This window comes from Pygocentrus nattereri, chromosome 6 (genome assembly GCF_015220715.1).
Source record: "Pygocentrus nattereri isolate fPygNat1 chromosome 6, fPygNat1.pri, whole genome shotgun sequence".
Classification (NCBI taxonomy): Eukaryota; Metazoa; Chordata; class Actinopteri; order Characiformes; family Serrasalmidae; genus Pygocentrus; species Pygocentrus nattereri.
Window position 1 is genome coordinate 9124604 of NC_051216.1, and position 22185 is coordinate 9146788.

Below are 22185 nucleotides of genomic sequence, written 5' to 3' on the forward strand. Positions count from 1 at the left end.
CCAGCCCTCTGACCGCAAGGTTGCCGGTTCGATCCCCTTGGCTGATAATCTGTGACTGAAGTGCCCTTGAGCAAGACATCTGACCCCCAGTTGCTCCCCAAGCACTGTGGATAGGGCTGCCCACCGCTCTGGGCAAGTGTGCTCACTGCCCCTCAGTGTGTGTGTTCACTAGAGTGCATGTACGTGGGTGTTTCACTGCACTGATGGGTTAAATGCCGAGGTCTAATTTCAGTGTGCAAACACAGAGACAAATGGTTGTAAATTCTATTCTAAACATAATGAAATCTGCCCAATCAGTTGTGACCTTCTACTCGTATGAGCTTTGTAAGGGGAAAATAAAATAATCCTCCTTTGCAGTAAAATAAAGCTCTGCTGATCATTCGGCACAGTTTTAATAATAAATGGGCTTAAGTGCTAGCTAGTAGCTAACGTAAAGACAATGATTTAAGACAAACATTAAAAATTCAGAGATGAAATGGACTTCTCTGCATTTATTATCACTCCAGCTGGTTTCCTGATACAAGTTGTTTCTCATTCACCAGCTTCTTGTTCAAATTTTCCCATTCCACCTTAGGAATGGAGGAAGGAATGGGAGAACGGGAATATGGTGGAATGGGAAAATTTAAACAAGCCTTCATCTAAACTTCAGCCTCATAAAAAGTCTAATGTTGAGAGACATTTTACAACAAGCTGTTCTACTTTTGTAGAAGTTTTTCACCAGAGATGCAAGAAAAGCAGCTGTAGCTGAGCTAAAACTCAAAGCAGAGCAAAGTCTGAGTTTTTCGCTTAGATTTTTTACTCTATACCAGGACATTATAGCATACTGAGACATAATTACAGCAAAGATGGTAAAACATTACGTCAGTGATTTTTTTTGAAACAGGACAAAATGGTTCTTCTTATCATTTGGGTTGCCACCATGTGGTCTGGACCAAAGGAACCAAACTAGTATATCTAGTATAAACACTAGATGCAGCTTATGTCCAACAAAACATGAACCTGATGTGTCTTTTACCCTTGGAGCCTATTGTGTCCATGTGCGTGAGCAAGTAAAGCCTAAATGAGAGACGTCCAGTAAAATCGCACATGCCCACTTTCTATATTGCTTATATTTACACACAATGCAGAGTTCACAAACACCGGGGCATAGGAGAGTGGGACAGATACCACTGTCAATACCAGCAACGAGGGGAACCACACAACAGGATATAAAGATGCACAATGCAAGACGAAGGGACTGAGAAAGCACAGGGGTATAAATACTAACAGAAAACGAGAAACACCTGAGACTAATGAGAGGGCGGGGCTGGGAGACAAAGAACAGATGAAGACAGGGCAGGGGATGGGAGGAGCCAACAAGACAACAAAAGCACATGGCAAAAGAAAACAAAAGCACATGGCAGATAAACAAAGAACACAGCACTACGAAACCAAGAAAAAGGCAAACAGAAAGACCAGGACAAAGAGTGAGCGGATGTTACAGTTTGAAACCATGATTTACTAAAAGGTGGTGAGGTTGATGGCCTAGAAGTTGCTGTGCAGCTCCTGCACTGTACTAACTAACTAATGTTATGATGAGGCTTTTATTTGACGAGAACAGTGGTAACCACGTATAATTGTGATTTCACTGAAACGCTGTTTGTGCTGTCAAGTTCTAGAGTTGCTGTTAACTCATTTTAATTAGAAAAAGAAGGAGAAAAAGAGCCGATATTCCCAGCTGAAGTGTTTAGACGCATGGAGGCTTGCACGTCATATACACTGTGTTGCATCTGGTGTGGATTTGGAGTAAGTGTGAACACAACTGCACACTAAACCAACCCACACACTCACATCAGAATCATTAATGTCACAGGAATTAACCGTGAACAGCATCAAATGAGCTAACTAGCAGCACACGCCTTCCCTGTGAGGCTAGCTTGCTCTGAACAGCTGTCAGCTGCTCATTATTAGAGCAAGACATCGGCACTAAAAGGTCAGACGCATTGCTTTCGCCGAGTTTACTGGCACTCACTTTAAGCTGGGCACTGCTTTCATGTTAACTCTAAATGATGGTGCATGCACAATAGAAAAATTAATTCTCCTCTTGTCTGAGGATTCATTAAGGCTGCAAGGACCTTTTAAAAACAGACTTCACTGAATAACAAACCATAACATACATCATTTCAAAGATTCCAAAAGACTTAATTCTAAAAAAGATAAGCAAGGAAGCCCTTAAAAAGACTTTGTATGGGAAAAATGACTACAAATGCAGGTGTCCGTTTGAATGAGACCATTGGGGACCATTAGAGAAATGTAGAATATGCATTATTATCATGTACATTTTCAACCAATCACTGCCCAAAGGTATACTGTAATCAGTAATGGTTTTAATGAAGTAATAGAGCTTGACGGATAAGTCATGACCGCCCTACTGCTGAATTTAATCAAGTGTGTTTCAGCAGCAGGGATGAGTACGGAATATGAAGAACCTCAGGAACCCCCCCTGTATATAATATAAAATAATAATTTTAAAAATAAGATGTAAAAAGTGAGATTAAACAGTATCTTAATTTTTATTATGAAAAAAATAAATAAAATTGGTCGTATTTATGTGCAATATCTTATTGTGTCTACACTGTAAGAGTTTGTTTAGAGAGGTTTTTGTGTAATATTTGAATGTCTTTCAAGCCAAACCGAGTCATAATACGAAACAGAAGACGTGTACAAATGGAAGGGTAAACACTAATATCCCAGTTTGAAGAGCAACATCAGTCAATAATAATTGGAAACAGAAAACTTTAGCCTGAGATTTATTTACTTAGTTGTTTGTATATATTCAAGGAGAGTATTTTCATCACGTTTACATCTGCAGTGGATTATCCCAAGTTTTTGAGCCATCTTGAGCGGTCTCAGTCTTGAGGCTCCTGGACCCCCACTCCAGAGGCCTGGTCACTAATCCATCCCTGTTGAGCAGGGAAGTGACAAACTATACTGCACCCAAGGCCCTCTTAGACCAAAGCTGACCATGCCTGGCCTAGAAGGTTTAAAATGGGTGAGTCAGAGATGGAAAATTGCTGATGTATCATGCAGAGGGACTCCAGGACCACACTGGACCACACACATCAGAGCTGTTGCTCAAAATGCTGCTCAGATGATGAGACGTCGAGACATTAATGCCTTTCCAAAGGCGTAATTTTACTTGGCTTCCTGTCAAACTGAAAAAACACATGCTTTTGTGGTTCTTGTGGGAGAACATTTGTTTGGAATGGAATAACCTACTTTAGCGCATCCCATTTTCTCAACACTGTAAATAATTCAGATGCTGAATCACACAGAGGTGCATCTCGTAGCCAGGACTGTCTCAGAGTCACTGGCTGAGAATCGTAATTTTCATTTCACAGTGTCACCAAAAAAGTGGATGCTCGAGAGTCATAGACGCCTTTTAGACCTGGCTGTTTCATGTGACTTCTATGTGGACTGCAATCGTGGGCTGGAGGTTAGAGAACCGGCCCTGTGACTGGAAGGTCACTGGTTCGATCCCCTGAGCCAACAGTACGTGACTGAAGGGCCCTTGAGCAAGACACCTAACCCCCAGCTGCTCCCCGGGCGCTGTGGAGAGGGCTGCCCACCGCTCTGGGCAAGTGTGCTCACTGCCCCCTAGTGTGTGTGTTCACTAGTGTGTGTTTCACTGCACTGATGGGTTAAATGCGGAGGTGAAATTTCCCCGCTGTGGGACTAATAAGGGTCACTTAATCTTATAAGAAAAGCAGCCACATGCAGGTACGCTTGGTAGTCGAATGCATATCTAGTTAAGGCAGGTAAACACTGCAAAACAAATAATTAGCCTCCTGCAGTCATTGCAGTCATTAAACGTGTAATGTATCGTAGTGAGACTGTGAATAAACATGAGGCAAAGTGAAGGTTGACTCACTAGTGCTTTATTTTAGCTATAGCTCAGGCCACTTGAGGCTCTTGAATTAAACTCAGAGAAGACTCATGTTGAGAGCTCAACAGAACGAGCAGTCATGTCTCTGTTTAGTAGCGACAGTCCAGCAGACCTTTTTTTACTGTATACTACAGTATTTAGGATTTTTTCAGCAGAACAGAGGCCTTGGTCCAAGAGCGAAACCCCCCAGAGTGGGGGAGTTACTACATTTACAGTACAAAGATGTATTTTTACAAGGCTACATATTAACAGCAGCACATTACTGTAATCAACAACATCCTTATATATGCTAATATATATTAGGAAAACGGAAGATTCAAACAGGAGTTTTAAGGCTGTCATTGGATCTTAAGCACATTTTACAGTCAAAAATCCTAAGAAAAGAATCGTTATGTATTATTTCATATTCAAAAGTACAAACAGCTGTTCTTTCAAAAGCTAACAGGCTCCTCTAATAATATTCCCTGTTAGGCTTTAAGTTTAAGTATTTACTGGAAAAAAACAAGTAAAAATATGTGACTTGCTCCAGAAGTCAGTGTTTAAGCTTGAGCCTAAGTGAATGTACCCCGCTGTTAGCTTGACACTGTTATTAATCTCATAGCTAGCTGAAATTAGCCTGATCGTAGCAGTGGTATTCAGACACTTACAAACAAAAAGGAAGTGAACGTTTCTAAAATTCTGCTATTGGGTGACATAGATGACAGGAAAATGAACGCACTTGGATGTCCTGTGCTTTACTTTACGTTGGTACAGATAGGAGAGGCTAGCATGCTTTGTGGTAGGCTAGGCTAACGTTAGGCTAATGCTAACTAAGTTTACCACTAGTCAGGAATAATCTTGTCGCATTTACTCTAGTTCATAGATAATAGAGCATCTCAGCTGTAAGTAATGAAAAAACTGAACTGGTGGCTCTTTGCTGTAACGTATCGTCCAAAGTATCTCCAAAAAAATTTCCTTTACAGGAGAGGGCAAAAACACTCTTACCTTTCAATGTAAGTCAATGTAAAGAGGCTTCACTCCATGTGATTGTGAAGCCTTTCTATTTGTCCAATCATCATGAAATTTACACTAATCATGAAGGACCGCTAGTGTGTTGAAATGATGCAGAAAAATAAAAATGGACAAACATGGAGATACATGGTTTTTATTGGACAGCAACGATTTAAATCTATTACTACAACATTGTTACAGTAATATGACAGTAGGATGTTTTATATGGAATAAACCGCTTGTACTGTAAAAGTTTTCCCAGTATGACACTCAGGATGCTGCATAAAACGGTAAAACACAGCGTCACACTGACTTGAACACAGTAAACTACTGTAGAAATTATGGGTTTTATTCAGCGCATAGGTACAAATGTAAAGCATCAAACTGCTTTTGATATGATTATGATTGAATATGATTCAGTCACTATGCGGTTTGATCTTGCCTCAGCTGAAACAGCAAACGTTTCATGGTTGGAAACATTTTTGGGGCAAGAATTGAGCAATTTAATGTTCTGCTCTCTTTCCTGGACACAAAAACGGACAAATATGCAATGTGCAACAAAGCCTGGGCCACACTGGGTTATTTACTGCCCTGTGGTTTGGTGAGTCATATCTTATTACAGCTTCTGGAGAGGCTGGTTGCGAATTGGACAGACTCCCGCTAGGCTGCTGTTCCGGAACCCCGACTAGAGGTCACTACAATAATCGCTGTGAAACAGACCGTGTCATGTGATGAGGAAATAAGCCACAGTCTCATCTTGGCTTAAGGCTTCATCGGCAATGGGAGGAATAGAAAGTGCCGTGCGCAGCAGATTTGGGACGCACAATGCGTCACTTCACAGGGTGAGAGTGTGGCTCCAAAATGCTTCGGACAGATTGTCTAGCGGGGCCGCAGCGGAGCCAGAAGGGGCCGGCAACTGCAACGCTCTAATTCAAATCTCCTGCTCGTTTACCATAGCTAGCTTCAAAGCTGAAGGCAATCAGTTCAAAGTGTATAACATAATTCGCATGTCAAAAATGAATGGATTTTATTGGAGAATATTAAAGCTACTTGTAGCCAAATCATCAGGAAGGTCAGTCATTCATAAGTTAGTATTAATACACCATAAAAATGGTCATTTAAAGCTGCACTACATAAGATTTTGGGGATTTGGAGACTTGGTGAAGGGCGTGTCTTAAGAGGATGTGAGTGATCTACTGTTGTCATCATATCCTCATCGGTATAATGTTGATTTTGCATTTTAGACCTGAACGTAGAGCTGGACGTCCTTTTTTAGGCTGCGCGTGTGATATTAATACATAAAGATGTGTGACGTGACCTGAAAAACTCCCGACGACATGCCTCTGATTTTTAACTGAATATTTCAGGCTTTACAGAGCGACTCACAGCTCACCATATTTTAGTGGCGTTTTTTTCAGACTTCTTTTAGTTTTAACAAGAAAATCTCACATAGTGCAGCTTTTAAAAATGGTAAGAATTAAGGCTCTGTTCACATTACCAGGTTGAAGTGGCGCAAAAAGTTTTTTTGCCCTCGGATCCGATGTTTTCAGAGCTGTGTGGACATGCAATCCTGATCTTTTCACATCCGACCTGAGTCACTTTCATATGTGATCCTATATCTGATACGTGTCTGATTCATAACCATGTGACTTTAATGTGACGCTCAGATCGGAATTCATGTGCTTTTTTCCACTGCGCCATCGTTCAGCGTTACCACGGTAACCGCACCGAACAGACGTTAAAGCCTGTAAACGGTGGAAAAGCTGCTCATCTGACCTTTTTCTCCTCCGTCTGGCTCTAATAATGAAGCCGAGAGCTGATCAGAGTTAATGATCTTCTCAGCGAAGCTCGTTCTGCTCGTTAGTTTGTGCTGTGATTCAGACACGTGACGTTACTGAGTAGGAGGAGCTCATGAGGCTCATTTCAGGACGCCAGTTCGTTCACATTAATGACCGATTTGAATCACTTATCTAAACCAGTGTGAACCGTCGAGTCAGAGAGATCGGATTGGAGCAAGAAATCGGATTCGAGCAATGAGGCTTGTAATGTGCACGTAGCCTAAAACACATCATTCCAGAATATCATGTTATCTACTTACCAAAAATATAAATCATTTTACTGTAGCAATAATTACCAAACTAGCATATCTTACTCAAATCCTCTGTATTATCCATGACAGCACAGATATCATATCACGTCTGCGCCAGTCAGTTCTCAACATAACTCAGACTAGAGGCAAAAATAAGGAACCTTCCTATAAATTGCAAAATTATAAGAGATGACAAAGTGAATATTTACTCAGTATTTGTTCTATTTTTAATCAAAAATCTTCAAAATCCTAAAAATAATCTTTTAAAACAGTTAAAAGTTTGTCTTCATGACTGTACTGGTGCTGGTGCTCTAATAACATCTTCAAAACAGTAATAAGAAATACAATAGACCTCATAATAACTATCATAACCTCGCAGAGGCAGCTGTAGCCTAATTAGAATGGCACGATAGAAACCTATTTTCTGAACTGCTGAACTGCAAAGCAGCATTCGGGTGAGTTGTCACGGCTATAAACGTTGTGTGCAAAAGTTTTGGCGCCCCCGGCCAAATGCCTTGATTTTCTACACGTAGAGAAGTTAAGACATCCTCCACAGAGAACGCGGCCAGATGGAGGTGTCTCAGCAGGCGCCAGTTTATGCAAGCGTTCAATTCGGACGTGACTGGCTGCCTTCCTGCCTTCGAATACAGCCTCTGTTAGCATTTTCCTGTGATTCACATGCTGCCCAGAGCCTCTGCTCTTTTCCAGCTCTGCAACTTTGAAACCTCACAGTCAGCCAACTTTTCAGCAGCTTCAGAAGGACTTTTCTGAAAATACAGAGAGCATCTCAATGTCACTGCCCTTACGGCTTAAACCGCTGCCCCCAGTTTGCATTCGAGCACTTATTAGACACTCTGTTGAATGGACTCTGTTGAATGCAGCTGAGTGTTGTGATTAAGAATTATAATTTCCTCCTCTCTGCACTGGAAGAGATTCATTTGCTTTTGGATGCTGGAGCGAGCTTATCAGCTTTAATGCTCAGAAGCCCATGAAGCAGTTACGAAACGCGATTGGAGGATTTGTGTCTCCATCTAGTGGGCAATGTGGTCAGTACACGTAAGGCGTATGATGCATGGGGGAGGAGGAAATTATTTTCAAGGTTTTCCGGGGGGGATTGGCCCATTTTATGAGTGATATCCTCAAAATTCATTTCCTCTGGAATATTGAAAGTGTAATAGTGAGTGTGAAAACAGTCGTGTCCTTGAAAAATGGTCAGGAACACACGCAGCCAGACTGAAAGCTCCATCAATGGGAGCAAAACGGAATGCAACCCTAACGCATAACCTCGTCTATCTGCTCCCAAGATGCTTTTCCCGAGAACTGCTATTCTGCATTATTCATGTGTGCGAATGTCCGTTTAGGCATCGCTCCACTGCCCGCTGTGGCCTGCGAGTTTACACAAGGCCAGTACTGACAGCTTTGAATAACTTCATCTGTTACACTGGTTAAATCCATTTCGGTCTAATTAAGGCTATTAAATTTCGATATTCCAGTCGTCCCTCGTTAGGAATGAATGGAAATTGACTAGTCATAGTGTTAGGTGTGTTATTAAAGGAGAATTACGCAGATTTTTCAAAATGTCACCATCGTGTAGTTGTTGAGATGTAAACAGAGTCATTCAGAGAGGCTTGGTGTGAAGCGGTTAACAGTAGAGAAGCTTACTGACTCAGATGGTGACAGGAACCAGGGGTCGCCATGACTACAACACAAATATAGACATTTTATCTACTATCCAGGACCACCAGAGAACCCACAGTGTCAGCATTAAGAGAATAAGGTGGAGTTGTTGCTGTAATCATGATCTTGATGGCAGTTCTAATGAGATTAGAACAAACTGCAGCTCATTTTGGACCATTAGACGTGGCAGGTAGGATGGAGCGGAGTGTTAGTGCTACCTGACGTGATGAATATCTGTTTTAATTGTTGCCTTCCATCAATCAATTCTGCATCATAATGATAAAAAGGTGTTGAGGTTTTGTCTGGGGGCCTGGGGGTCCGAGCCAGCCGTTTATCAGCAGGATGTGTGCTATAGATGAAGCTGGAGGACATCAATCACCCTGACCCAGCCTGGCACATAGCCAGGGGGATCTCTCAGCCGAGTGAGAGCTGCCTGCTGATGTAGATCTCCGTGATAAACAACCATGGAGAAGAAATATGTTTGTGGGGTGTATGATTATGCTATGTTACCTACTTTGACATTCAGGTTTCTGTGAGGTTTATATGCTGGACTTTCAGAACCCTTAAAAAACATGGGCCAGTATGTTTATTATATGTTACCATCATCATTTTAAATCTTGATAACATAATACCTGCGCAAATACCATTTAACCCTTAGAAATCTAGCATTACTTTATTTAAGAAACGGCTTTATTATTGTTACAGTGTCGAGCTTGTAACAATAAAAGAGCCATTTTTTGGTGCTATAGAGAAGCACATACAACACATTCTACATCGTCATGCAAAGAGCCATTTAAGCATGAAATGGTTCTATGCAGAACTCATGGTGCCAAATGGAACCATTCCCTTTACCCTTGAACCCTTGAAGTGTCTCTACCTCGACAAGAATCATTAGATAAGATTTCATAGGATAATTAGTTGATAAACATCTATAACGTTTAATTCATGTTCAAAGAAAGTCCTTTCGACTAAACATTAAACCATTTAAAACGTTAAGAAGGAAACATGGGGTTTCTGATGGCTCACTGCTGCATGTATAAACCAGAAAGTAAAACCAGAACGGGAGTTTCAGATCACGGCTCACACACTCACGCTTTGATTTATGGATCATTGTTTGTAAATCAATAAGTGGCTGCAGCCGTAATATTTCATGGACTTCAAATTTTTATGAAATAGCGCCTCTTCTATACAAATGTGGTCTGCGCTGAAAGTTCAGGATCCAAACATTTTCCGATTATTTCAGGTGACGGAGACGCAGTCATGTGCAAATGTTTGTGCACCCCTGGTCGAATGGCATGTTTTGTTGATTTTTGAGAGAATACACTTATTAATACACAAACACTGTTTTTTTTAAACTAAATTTAACATATTTGCAAACAAAAAAAAATGATGGCACATTTTATGTTTTATTGTTTTATTTTTCCAGTATTTAACATGAATATTAAATTGGTAACACTTTCTATGAATGTCATGTTTGTAAGCATCTATAAACACATTCATAACATGTTATAATGCATTTATAAGGCATCATAAACATGGCTGTAAATATTTATAAGAATGCATTACATGTTATAGCCAGGCTTATTATGCATTATGAATTGTTAACATAATGTATTATAAGCACTGTTCATAACAAATTATAACAGCTCATTAAGTCGTGTTTGTCCGCTCTAAGTAAAGTGAGGCGTGCTGGACTAAAGCCTCCTTCAGTGTTTAGACTGAGGCTTCAGGCTGAAGTATTTACTGAAGAATTTACTGAAACACTAAAACACAGTAAAGCTCATTACAGGCTTCAGATGTCAGAGTTTAAATTAGTGGGAAACCAACATGGGAAAGTTAATGTACACCACCGTTAGCCTGGCACTCACTTAACACTGCATATCCAATGTTATACGGTTTGGAGCATCTGAATATTCAGGACTGAAGCCCTGAGGATGCAGCCCTAACAGCACCAGCTCTGAGAAGTAAAATACGGGAAATCTGTCTTAACTCTCTCCAAACTGGGACTGACTTCTTTGGCACTGACAGTGTACCATGTTATTAACACTACTTCATTTTTATAACTATTTATAACCATGTTCATAATGCCTTATGATGTTATGAATGTGTTTATAGATGCTTGCAAATGTAACATTCAAATTCAGTAAATAAACAGTATTTTTGCATTAAAATGCACGGAAGTGTGTCTCTGTAGAGGACGTGTTCACTTGTTTTCACTTAGAAAATCAACAAAACGTGTCATTTGACCAGATTTGTCCAAACTTATGAGTGTATTATTATAAAATGAGACCGAGCTTCTTCTTTTTATCACTGATAACTGCCACTTCTAAAGGCTAATGTACAGTTTGAGTGGCCTGTATGTGCTGCTCCCAAGAGTGTGAGAATTCTCCCACTAGGCTTCACTTTGAGACTGCAGAGGCTATAAAAAGCAGATGATTTATGGCCTTTGGCAATTTATTTTTCTCCCTTTTCCCCGGCTGACTCTTCTCCTTTCTCCCTCCCCTGTAGCCAATAAGAGTCCCTGTCACCTGGAGGACGAGCCGGGTCCGTGCCGGGGGCTGGTGCCCCGTTATTTCTTCGACAGCAAGAAACAGGAGTGCACACGCTTCTTCTACGGCGGCTGCTTCGGAAACGCAAACAACTTCAAGACCCTTAAAGAGTGCCAAGACAGATGCCAGCGTATGTGCTGAATATTAAAGCTATTTCCAGGATTCAGCTTTAACCTGGTCCTGTTGATTAAAGGGGAATTCCACCAGTGTTTCGGAATTTCTCTATAATTAAATTGTTAAGATGCAAAGTCAGAGAGGTTTGATGTGAAACTATAGAAGACTAGAGGGCCTGGATTGTTCACAGTCGTGCTGATAGAAACCAGACGTCTACAGAGTTTAATGAAATCATGAGTTTGCCGCCTGACGTCTGAAACATCAGGTTTTATGATAGTTTTGAGAAAGTTCTTCTTTAAAATGTACATGCATGCGTGGCAGAGAGGTACATGCAGGGCCTTGTAATGCAAATTAGTCCCCAAAGAATTGTTTTCCACGTTTTAAAAAAGCTCAGAAGACACTGATTTATAAGATAATATAAAGATGATATAAATGCAAATAAAGATAATAAGAAATTTAAGATAATATAATGCAAATTTAAGATAATATAATGCAAATTTAAGATAATATAAATGCAAATAAAAATGCTGTGTTCATTATAAAGAAATCTGAGTCAGTAAGTTTCCATGGAATTCCCCTTTAAGAGTCTTACGAACAATCAAAGTTGTCATTCAAACCCATCAGTATGATAAAGTCTCCTGGCCTTTTTGTCTGTTCTGCTCTAAACAGCCTTCACCCTGTGGCACTTTGGCTATTGTGACTATTTTAATTCAGTCACATATTCAACCTTGTCTTTAATTAACTGTGTTCATTTCCACTGTTGGCACCAAAGAAAAGGCTTCTCAGCAAGTGGAGCGAAGCCAACGTTACTCAAGTGCTGCTTTTGCCAGGGAGACAATTGTGTCTTATTCAGGCTGGCTTTGCTGGCTCAGATGCCCCTCCAGCACATAAATAATCCTTAAAGCCGCTGGATTGTGTCTAGCAGAAAAGGGCTGATGAGTAATTATGCAATAAACCAGCGATATCCTACTAACGTAAAGCACTCAGTGATGACAGAATATGTTTTAAAGAGAAATTAAAGTGCAGAGGGTAAGAGAAATGTGTTCTCTTCTCAGCAGGTAATGACACTGAGGAGCCCGGACATGACCTGAAACCTGAGGAGGGGGCCAAGCCTTCTAGAGTGCCTGTCATTAAACATGGTAAGAAAGCTACACCAGAACTGCTCTTCAGCTAATCATGCATAAACTGTGTTTTCAGTGTAGTATCAGTAAAATTGCACTGAGATTTTTTGTTTAAATGCTGTTAAAATGGGAAGAAGAAGCATTATGGAGTGAGGAGAATAAAGACAGGCTAAAATATGGTGAGCGTGCACTGCTGCAAGTCACTCTGTAAAGCCTGAAATAATAATTTAGAAGTCAGAAGCGCTTAGTCGAGAGCTTTTTGGACCACGTCATACATCGTTATGTACTAACGGCACACGCACAGGCCAACAGAAGTTCCAGCTCAATGTTCAGGTCTCAAATGCCAAAATCAACGTTATACTGATGAAGATATGAAGACAGTATATAATTCACTCACATCCTCTGAAGATACGTCCTTCACCAAGTTTAGATTGTGTTCTCTTTGAATTCTCTTTCAATATTTGCAATCATTAGATTCATCTCCTTGGGGAAGGGGTCTGAAGCACAAGCCATGTTGGGTGCAATTACACCTTTCCACCACAGAGGTCTCCAAATCCCCAAATATTACAGTGTGGCTTTCATAAGCATATTACAGTAGTTACCCTGATCAACGAAGGAGAGTCACTCTTAATGTCAGTGAGGGCTGTCACTGTTGATGATATTAGTGATCAAGCGATCTAGCAATTCTTTTCATGACTTAGCAAACAGTCAGACCAAACAAATAAACAAATAAGTAAATAGATCAATAGACTTAATTCACCAATAATAAGCTATAACTTTTCAAAGGTTACATGATTTTCTCTTAAAACAGACAAGAAACATTATGGAAGGATACAAGAATAGCAGATACAGTCGAATGCAAAATTTTGGGCACCCCTGGCCAAATGACATCGTGCTTTGTTAAGTTTTTTAATGAAATGTTAACGCATTCTCTTCTGAGAACACACTCATGCACACTGTAGTGCACAATTAGCGTTTAATCGTTGAGTTTAACACGTTGGCAAAGTGATAAAAAAAGTGTGGTCTGTGCAAAATTTATGGCACATTTTCTATTTTCTGTTTTCCAATTTGTTAATCTCAGCAAATGAGCAGCCTTGCAGACAAATGTCACATTTAACTGAGGATGTGTTCATTTATTTTCACTTAGAAACTCAAAAGGTTTTCATACGACTGTGTGTGTATATATATATATATATGAGTTTTATTTTCTCTCCAAATCAAACATTAATTGAACTAGTTTAATGACAACTAAAGTCATTCAAATTAGGTTTAGCTCTGTCTAAATGTATTAAAAAAGACCTTAAGCTTAACTAGAGGTAGAGGGGGGTGTTCAGATTTTGCATATGACTATGTTTCTCTCCGGCGCCGTTTCTTACTGTAAAACCAGAAAAGTAGGTGAATTTAAAATGCATATAATAATGTAAAGTGCCATGGAATTAGTTTGCAAGGAAGAACATTTAAATCCCTGAATTGTGTAATTGCTGCCACAGTCAATCATAGCAGACCTACTATGTTTATTAATACTATTTTAAAAGGATTGAACCTTAATGATGTTTTGAAGCTGTTATATTGAATGTGAATACTAAATAATCACCTGAGTAAGAAATAGGACTGGACTTGACTGAACTTCTGCTCCTTTCAGTGAGGCTCACAGAGACTGGCTTACAGTCACAGCCCCACAGACTGCCAGAGGTGGAGAAAGACACAAGTAAGAGCTTTCGGTTAAGATTATTAATTGTTGTCATTTTATATTTAATAATAACTTGTGTAATGTAGATTTAAATGTCTAGACTAAAAATCAAAGGGTATTCTTAGATTTTGATTAGTTTTTCTTTAGTATAATTATTATGCTGGAGGGCGGCATGGTGGCGTGGTGGGTAGCGCTGTCGCCTCGCAGCAAGGAAGGCCTGGATTCGAGGGCCGGGCAACCAGGGTCCTTTCTGTGTGGAGAATTTGGATGTTCTGTGTGGGTTTTCGTCCAAAGACGTGCAGTCAGGCCGTTTGGACATGCTTGGTGTGAGTGGGTGTGTATGTCTGTCTGCCCTGAGATGCACTGGCAACCTGTCCAGGGTTGCCAGTGTCCAGCCTTTTGCCCAATGACAGCTGGGATAGACTCCAGAAAGAGAAGCGGCTTAGAGGATCCATGTGTGTGTGTGTGTGTGTGTGTGTATGTGTGTGTGTGTGTTATGCTGGAAACAAAAATAAGTCAAATTGACCACTAAATATGTTTGATTCCTATCCCTTGTGGAAAGCCTTCCCAGAAGAGCTGAAGCTGTTATAGCTGCAAAGGGTGGATCAAAATCATATTAAACCCTGTGGATTAAGAACGGGATTAAGAACGGGATCTCACTGAAGTTCACATGCGTGTGAAGGCAGACGAGCGAATACTTTTGGCAATACAGTGTATGTAACTGTACGCAATAGTTTGAACATCCTTGGTCAAATTGCAACTTTTGTTGATTTTCTAAGTGAAAATAATTTGACAGCAGTGCAGCTGTATGCGGCTCAGCTCACACGTAAATCTAACATTAACCCCTGGTCTGACCCTGATCAGCCAAGCCCAACTCCTTACCAGCTATACTTACCGTAGATAGATATAGCTATACTACATGCTATGTCATACTGTGTTTATATATCATGTTGCAATAGCAGTAAGCCTTATTGTACGATATTATAAACACACTGATGAATAAACAATGGGTCGTTTACATGCACTTAATAATCTGATAACTGCGGAAAATCGGGATTTTTCAGTAATCCGATCAGCGCATTTAAATGCACTTAAGTAATCAGATCTTGTGAAAATCCAGGTCTGCGTGAGTCAGACAGTAATCAGATTTCTGCTTTACAACCAGCCGATAAACTCACAGAAGGAGACGAGGCGTAAAGGTAATGTAAACTCAAACTTCATGTGGCTGCTTTAAAAAAAATGAAATCATTGCACCAAAATCATTTACCACACTGAGCATGTAGTCGGCAGCATCACTCCAGATGTGTTTCGGTGCGTCTTGCGGCGATGGTGCTTGTTTATTTCCGGTACCACTGTCTGTTTTCACGCATGCACAGACAGAAATCCGAAGGAAATCAGTTTACATGCTCTGAGAAATCCGATTACTAAGCTAACATCCAGCCTCTTTATCTGAATTTTGAATTGGATTGAATGATTGACTACATGTAAACACATTCAGTGTGATAGATAAAGACTGATCTGATCTTTAGTTTGACCAGAATAATCATTTTAAATGACTTTTTTCATCAAAATGCATCTGTGATTGGTCAGGATTCGCACACAACACACAAAAACATATTTAGTAGCAGGCTCGCTTGTCTAGTACAGCCTTCTTTAATATCAGTGTTGTGCAGCCCTGAAAGACAGACGGATCATTTGGATTAAATATCCGGTATTGTTTAAAATAAATGTTCACGTGTCATGATAGTCCGAATAGGCCTAACAATCGATTTGTTTACATTATTTGTGAGGAGATTTGGTCGACACACTGTAAGAAATGTGAGAACACACACACACACACACACTCACTCATGTACGCACTGTAAGAAGATGAGGGAGGGCAGGCGGCGGAGTGTGTGCGTGCCAAATGTCCTGTGTGTCGAGGCCCAGAGGGCAGCAGAGCGGACATTACTCTTCCCTCCTTCTGCCCAGCTGACAGTGAACTAATGCTCTCTGCGTTAGAGAAGATATCACCGCCTGGTGCTCAGACACTGCCTGTTATATACAGCAGGAAATGTTTGGCTTTCAGAAATAGTGTGCAGAAGTGATGAAGCCAAATCTGGACAATACCTGCATGATTTGTTTAATGAAACTAAACACAGCCAGTTCAAGTTCTCCAGCCCCTCAATCAGTCTCTACTTGTACTACGACCCTGATGAAGGCATGGGCTGAAACCTTAAACATATATATATATATATATATATATATATATATATATATATATATATATATATATATATATATATATATATAGTTGTTGTTGGAACAAAACCTCGTATCTCCATTTTTGTTGATTTTCAGTTTTTGACATAATTTGAAAATGCATGTTGGCCTTTATATTGTCTGTAAATTTCATGAAGTATGGACCAAAATAAATGACGAAAATTGTCTTGGTAAAAAGTCTGGTTCCATTGACTTACATTGAAAGTGATGTAGGTTTTTTCCTTCTCCTGTAAAGTTCCCATTTTGGAGAGAAAAGGTATTGTTCTGACAGCAGCGATACACACACACACACACACACACACACACACACAGAGACACACACACATTTATATATATATATATATATATATATATATATAATGTGTGTGTGTGTGTGTGTGTGTGTGTGTTCCATTAAAAATGAAGAATGTCCTGTAAAGTTATCTTTTCAGAGATACGAGTTAAAGGTAAATTTACAGGACATTCTTAACTTTTAATGGAAGTAAATGGAGAAATATTTATTTCAAGTAAATGTGGACCATTTCTGTTGGTCAGTTCATCTTGAAATGTTCAGTGCATCGTGATTTTGTACAGTGCTGAGAATAATAACTGCAACCCATTGCACTCGTGTCAGGCAGGTTCTTAGTGAAGTTCTTAAAGGACTGCTCATATTTGGTACTAGTGCATTCACTAGTGCTGCAAAATCAAAACCACTTGTTGTAGCTTGTAGTCCCTTGTACAGGGACTTCAATGCTAAAAGACTAGTGGAACGGTTCTTGTAACAGAAGTACGTAATAAAGCTTTGGGCCCACCGGCAGGCCCAGGGCTTGTTAAGGGGTTTACCAAACAATGGAAGTATGACAGTGAAGGAAACCTTCAGCCAGCTTATACAGTCTCACTAGCTACAGGCTTCCGATCTTTGTTCTTCATGAAGACTGATGTGAGAACCACAGACTACCAGTTTTACCATTAGTGACTTCAAATGCCTCTCGGTCTGTGATTTCAGATTTCACTCTTCCAAACGTCTGCCTGAGTCCGGTGGCTCGGGGCGACTGCGGCGGCTCGGAGAGGAGATTTGTGTACAACCCGAAGGTTAAACGCTGCCAGGTGTTCCGCTACAGTGGCTGTGGGGGCAACAAGAACAACTTCACCTACAAGAAGCAGTGCATCAAAATGTGCATGCCAGGTAACGTATCACTAAAGCTCAACCATTCACATTATTTCTACACTGATGAAGCTCATTAATGCTGTTGTGTTCACTGACTAGACGTCATGCTAAACTCTATCACGCTATTATTGTAAATACTTTGAACGAAAACTGCAATAATAATAATGTTTAGCTCAGTCATCACAAGGTGGAGCCCAAACTCTGAATATATGACTGTAGATTAGACAGAGAATATTTTCATAACTGAGTTATAAAGTGTTGTACACTTTTTGTGTCATTTATCAACAATAAATCTGACACATTGTCATTTATCCTTGTTAAAGTGGTTGGCAAGGCCATCTAAACTGAGTCTGGAGACCAAATCTGACCATCACCCAGTGTGACCCAAAAATGGCAGGTGGGGAAACACAGGGATGCCACCGTGAATGGGCTGTAAAAATCATATTTAACACTCCAGTGAATGTTAAACGGATAATTGTGGATTATCACACGGTGGTTTGCACACTGTGGAATTAGACCTCCGCATTTAGCCCATCCGTGCAGTGAAACACACACGTACATGCACACTAGTGACCATTCACACTAGGGGGCAGTGAGCACACTTGCCCAGAGTGGTGGGCAGCCCTATCCACAGTGCCCTGGGAGCAGTTGGTGGTCAGGTGCCTTGCTCAAGGGCACTTCAGTCATGGACTGTCAGCTGAGGGATGGAACCGGTGACCTTCCGGTCACAGGGCTGGGTCCCCAACCTCTAGAAAACAGAAAAAACCCATCCATAAACCCATTACGAACACTCAGATAGTTCTTCAGGGGTTCTTTATTACAGGCAAAGGTTCTATTTAGAACCGTGAATTCTGTATGTAACGTTTTCATGCTTAAATTTCATCTTTAAACTGTTTTCTTTTACAGATCACAAGAGCCGACTGCCAATCCGAATAAAGAAAAAGAACTCCAATATCCTATTCCGATCTATATAAGACGCCTCCATGGAATCACATATACAACACTACCTTTTTCCACTATGGAATATTTAAGTCAGTTATAAATGTTTGCTAATAGCTATGAAACCTTTTCAGTTTTTTTTTTTATATTACAAGATGTGTATTGATAAAGTTTTACTTACTAATCTTGTGCTTTGTTTAACCTTCATAGTTGCATGCAGTAGTTCGAACACCCCGGTCAGATGATGTTTTGCTGATTTCCGAAATGGAAATAACACATCATCCGCAGAGAACACACTTAAACATAGCATTTTTACTGCAAATTAGTGAGCAGTGTCTATTTATTTTCTGGATTCAGCATCCCGGAAAAAATACAATGCGCCGTAACTTTTACACAGGCCATGTTTCGTGTTTTATTATTTGTCCAGTATGTTTTACTCAGTAAATAGGCAGTAACTGTGTGTTAAAATGTGCAGGAGTGTGTTCTCCGTGGAGGATGTGTTGACTTATTTACACTCAGAGAAACAGGAAAACATATCGTTTGACCAGGAGTGTTCAAACTTTTGCATTTGACTGTACTTGACTTGTTCTCTGGCTCCATGCTTTGTACATTTTGCCGTTTTCCATGCTGTAACAGATTTACTGTAACGGATTCGACTCACCAGTCAGTTCTCGAGCCCCTTCATTAATGGAAACAAATGTGAACATCATTTCCACATAAATAAAAGCATTACGTCAGCACAAGTTTGCCTTTCAGATGACTTTAGGCAACAGGTTGTGTTGATATATTCCACATGAATATAGATCATTCATGTGGAAATGATGTAAATGTACAGTGCATGTACTTCAGTACATTATTTTTAACGTAGCAGGGAAATGATAGAAATGTGCAGTGTTTGGGGTCCTAGAGAGCCCACGCTTCACCCTCATTAACCTGATCCTGCTCATTCAAACTGTGTATATATTTGCATTACTGTATGTATCATAGGTCTGTACCTCAATCCCTTTGTTTGTTGATGTCCTTGTATCTTTGAATAATGATGAAGAACAGTGATAAAGAGTCTGTTTCCTTTTCATTCGTGTTGCAAAATGTCAGAAAAAGAGAAAAAAAGGATTTAAATTACAGCTGAACTAAAGACAGCCTGGCAGAATAGGACACGACAGCAAAGTGATAGCAACTGTATTGCAAGAATAAGTCAGTAACGTTGCAATGTGAACAGTATTAGCACATAAACTATATGGCAAAAAGTATTGGGACACACCTCTTTCTTTGTGAATCCAGGTGTTACATTCAGTCTCATTGCAACAGGTGTATACAATCAGGCACCTAGCCACGCAGCCTGCCTTTACTCACATTACTGAAAGAATGGGCCGTTCTAAAGAGCTTGCTGAATTCGAGCGTGGTGCTGTGATAGGAGACAAGTCAGTTTGCAAAACTTCTGCCCTCCTAGATATTCTACGATCAACTGTGAGTTGTATTATTGAAAAGTGGAAGCATTTGGGAGCCGCAGTAACTCAGCCATGAAGTGTCAGACCATATGAAGTTACTGAGTGCTGTGGCAGTGAGGTGGATAGAAGTCTGCTGACTAAATAACTGCAGAGCTCCAAACCTCCTCTGGCATCAACATCAGAGCAAAAACTCGGCGTCTTGGCAGGGTTTCCATGGCCGAGCAGCTGCTTGCAAGCCTTACATCACCAAACGCAATGCCAATTGTCGGATAGAGTGGTGGACCACCACTGGACTCTGGATCAATGGAAACGCATTCTGTAAAGTGATGAATCACACTTCTCTCTCTGTCAGTCTGATGGACGAGTCTGGGTTTGGTGAATGCCAGGAGAACGTTACTTGCCTGACTGCATTGTGCCAAGTGTAAAGTTTGGTGGAGGGGGGATTATGGTGTGGCGTTGTTTTCCAGGAGTTGGGCTCGGCCCCTTAGTTCCAGTGAAAGGAACTCTTAAAGCTTCAGCACCAAGAGATTTGGACAATTTCACGCTCCCAACTTTGTGGGAACAGTTTGGGGACGGCCCCTTCCTGTTCCAACATGACCAGTGCACAAAGCAGGTCCATAAAGACACGGATGAGTGAGTTTGATGTAAAAGAACTTGACTGGCCTGCACAGAGTCCTGTCCTCAACCCAACAGAACCCCTTTGGGATGAATTAGAGCGGAGACTGTGAGCCAGGCCTTCTCATCCAACATCAGTGTCTGACCTCACAAATGCTCTTTTGGATGAATTGCCCACAGACACTCGCCAAAATCTTTCAGAAGGCTTCCCAGAAGAGTGGAAGCTGTTAGAGCTGCAAAGGCAGACCAACTCCATATTAATGCCTATGGACTTAGAATAGGATGTCATAGAAGCTCCTGTGGGTGTAATATGTAGGCGTCCCAATACTTTTGTCAGTATAGTGTATGCACATGTCTGACCTAGTAATCACAATTTTCTTCAGAAAATGACAAATTAGGTACTTTCATCCAGAGGGTATCATCACCTAGACGTTGCCTTTTTGGCATTAGTGGACTCATTCTAGATTTCTCCTGCTTTAAAAATGTTCACCTGACATTTGTGTGATTTCTATGAACCAAACAGTCCTAATTCATTTTTAGATGATGTTAACATTTTGAATCCCTGTTTGTACTTTACAATTAAACATACTGTTTTTGTTATCGCGCCCATATGTGTCGGTGTATGCAAATGAGCTCTGTTCTGATTAGCTGGTCTCATTCAAAAAGCAGTCCAGAATAAAACCCTCCTTATAACTTATATGTAAACTAGGCTGTGTAGGCCTGTATGTGTAAATATGCTGGTTTCCGTGACATCACAAAAGCAATGAATTCAAAATGGGCAGTTTTTGCAGCTTAATCTCCACGTATGAACTTGGAAGTTTAGGTATGTGTTATAAAACTGTATCACTGTTTTCATGCTACCGTAAAACATGTTCATTAAAAAAAAGTAATAAGGAAAAGTCAGCTTTCCATGAGATTGGCCCTTTAAGCAAAATGTACTAGTTCTTTTTTCTTTTCTAGCCACTAGATGGCGCTGCCACCACACTTATTGGTTGGGTTTAGGCCCATTTCTAACATTATGATGTGAGTTTCTCTGTATCTCTGCGCAAGATGGAGCACAATTACAATTCACTTTACTGCTGTTGGGGTCTGGAGTGAAAACAGGGGTCTTTTTACTTATAAAAGTACTTATGTGGAAATATGTCCTGGTGTCCTGGTCCAAAGCACCACTCTAGGGGTAGAAATAAGCTTCTGCTTTTATTCCCAGCCTGTATTGTGACAAACCACAGCCCCTGGGCCAGTACTGGCTGGTAGATCACGCTCACAATCCTAATCAGTCTACTTAAGTGAAGTGTTGTGTTCACATGTAGTTAGAAACATAAAGTAAAACCAAACTGAGGTCTAAAACTTTTCAAGTACTGAGTAAGTTCTAGAACTGCAGTGGAACTTTGTAGCACATCTTAATCGATGTTTACATACTACCTATTATACTATTCATTTATTTATATATAAGAAAAAGTAAGGTAAAGTCGATTTCCCATGATATTGGCCCTTTAAGCAAAAGGTATTAGCATCATTACTTCTTTCTTCTTTTCTAACCACTAACATCAGGGCGGAAATGAGTGAGGAGCTATTCTTCTCTTTTTGGAAAGTGTATGGTCTAAAATAAAATCTCTAAA

The 22185-nt window shown here is 40.3% G+C and overlaps 1 protein-coding gene across 3 annotated transcripts in view; it reads left to right on the forward strand.

Moving 5' to 3' along the window:
- Positions 1–19560, forward strand: part of tfpia (tissue factor pathway inhibitor a) — a 60414-nt gene extending 40854 nt beyond the window's left edge. For 2 of the 3 annotated variants that reach the window (XM_017682793.2, XM_017682791.2), the window contains exons 3-7: positions 11190–11360; positions 12400–12483; positions 14108–14173; positions 17403–17582; positions 18471–19560. In XM_017682793.2, coding sequence (XP_017538282.1) covers positions 11190–11360; positions 12400–12483; positions 14108–14173; positions 17403–17582; positions 18471–18538 — 569 coding nt within the window. In that variant the 3' untranslated portion in view covers positions 18539–19560. The remainder of the gene's footprint in view (positions 1–11189; positions 11361–12399; positions 12484–14107; positions 14174–17402; positions 17583–18470) is intronic. The other variant, XM_017682792.2, reaches the window with a different exon arrangement.
- Positions 19561–22185: the final 2625 nt, after the last annotated feature.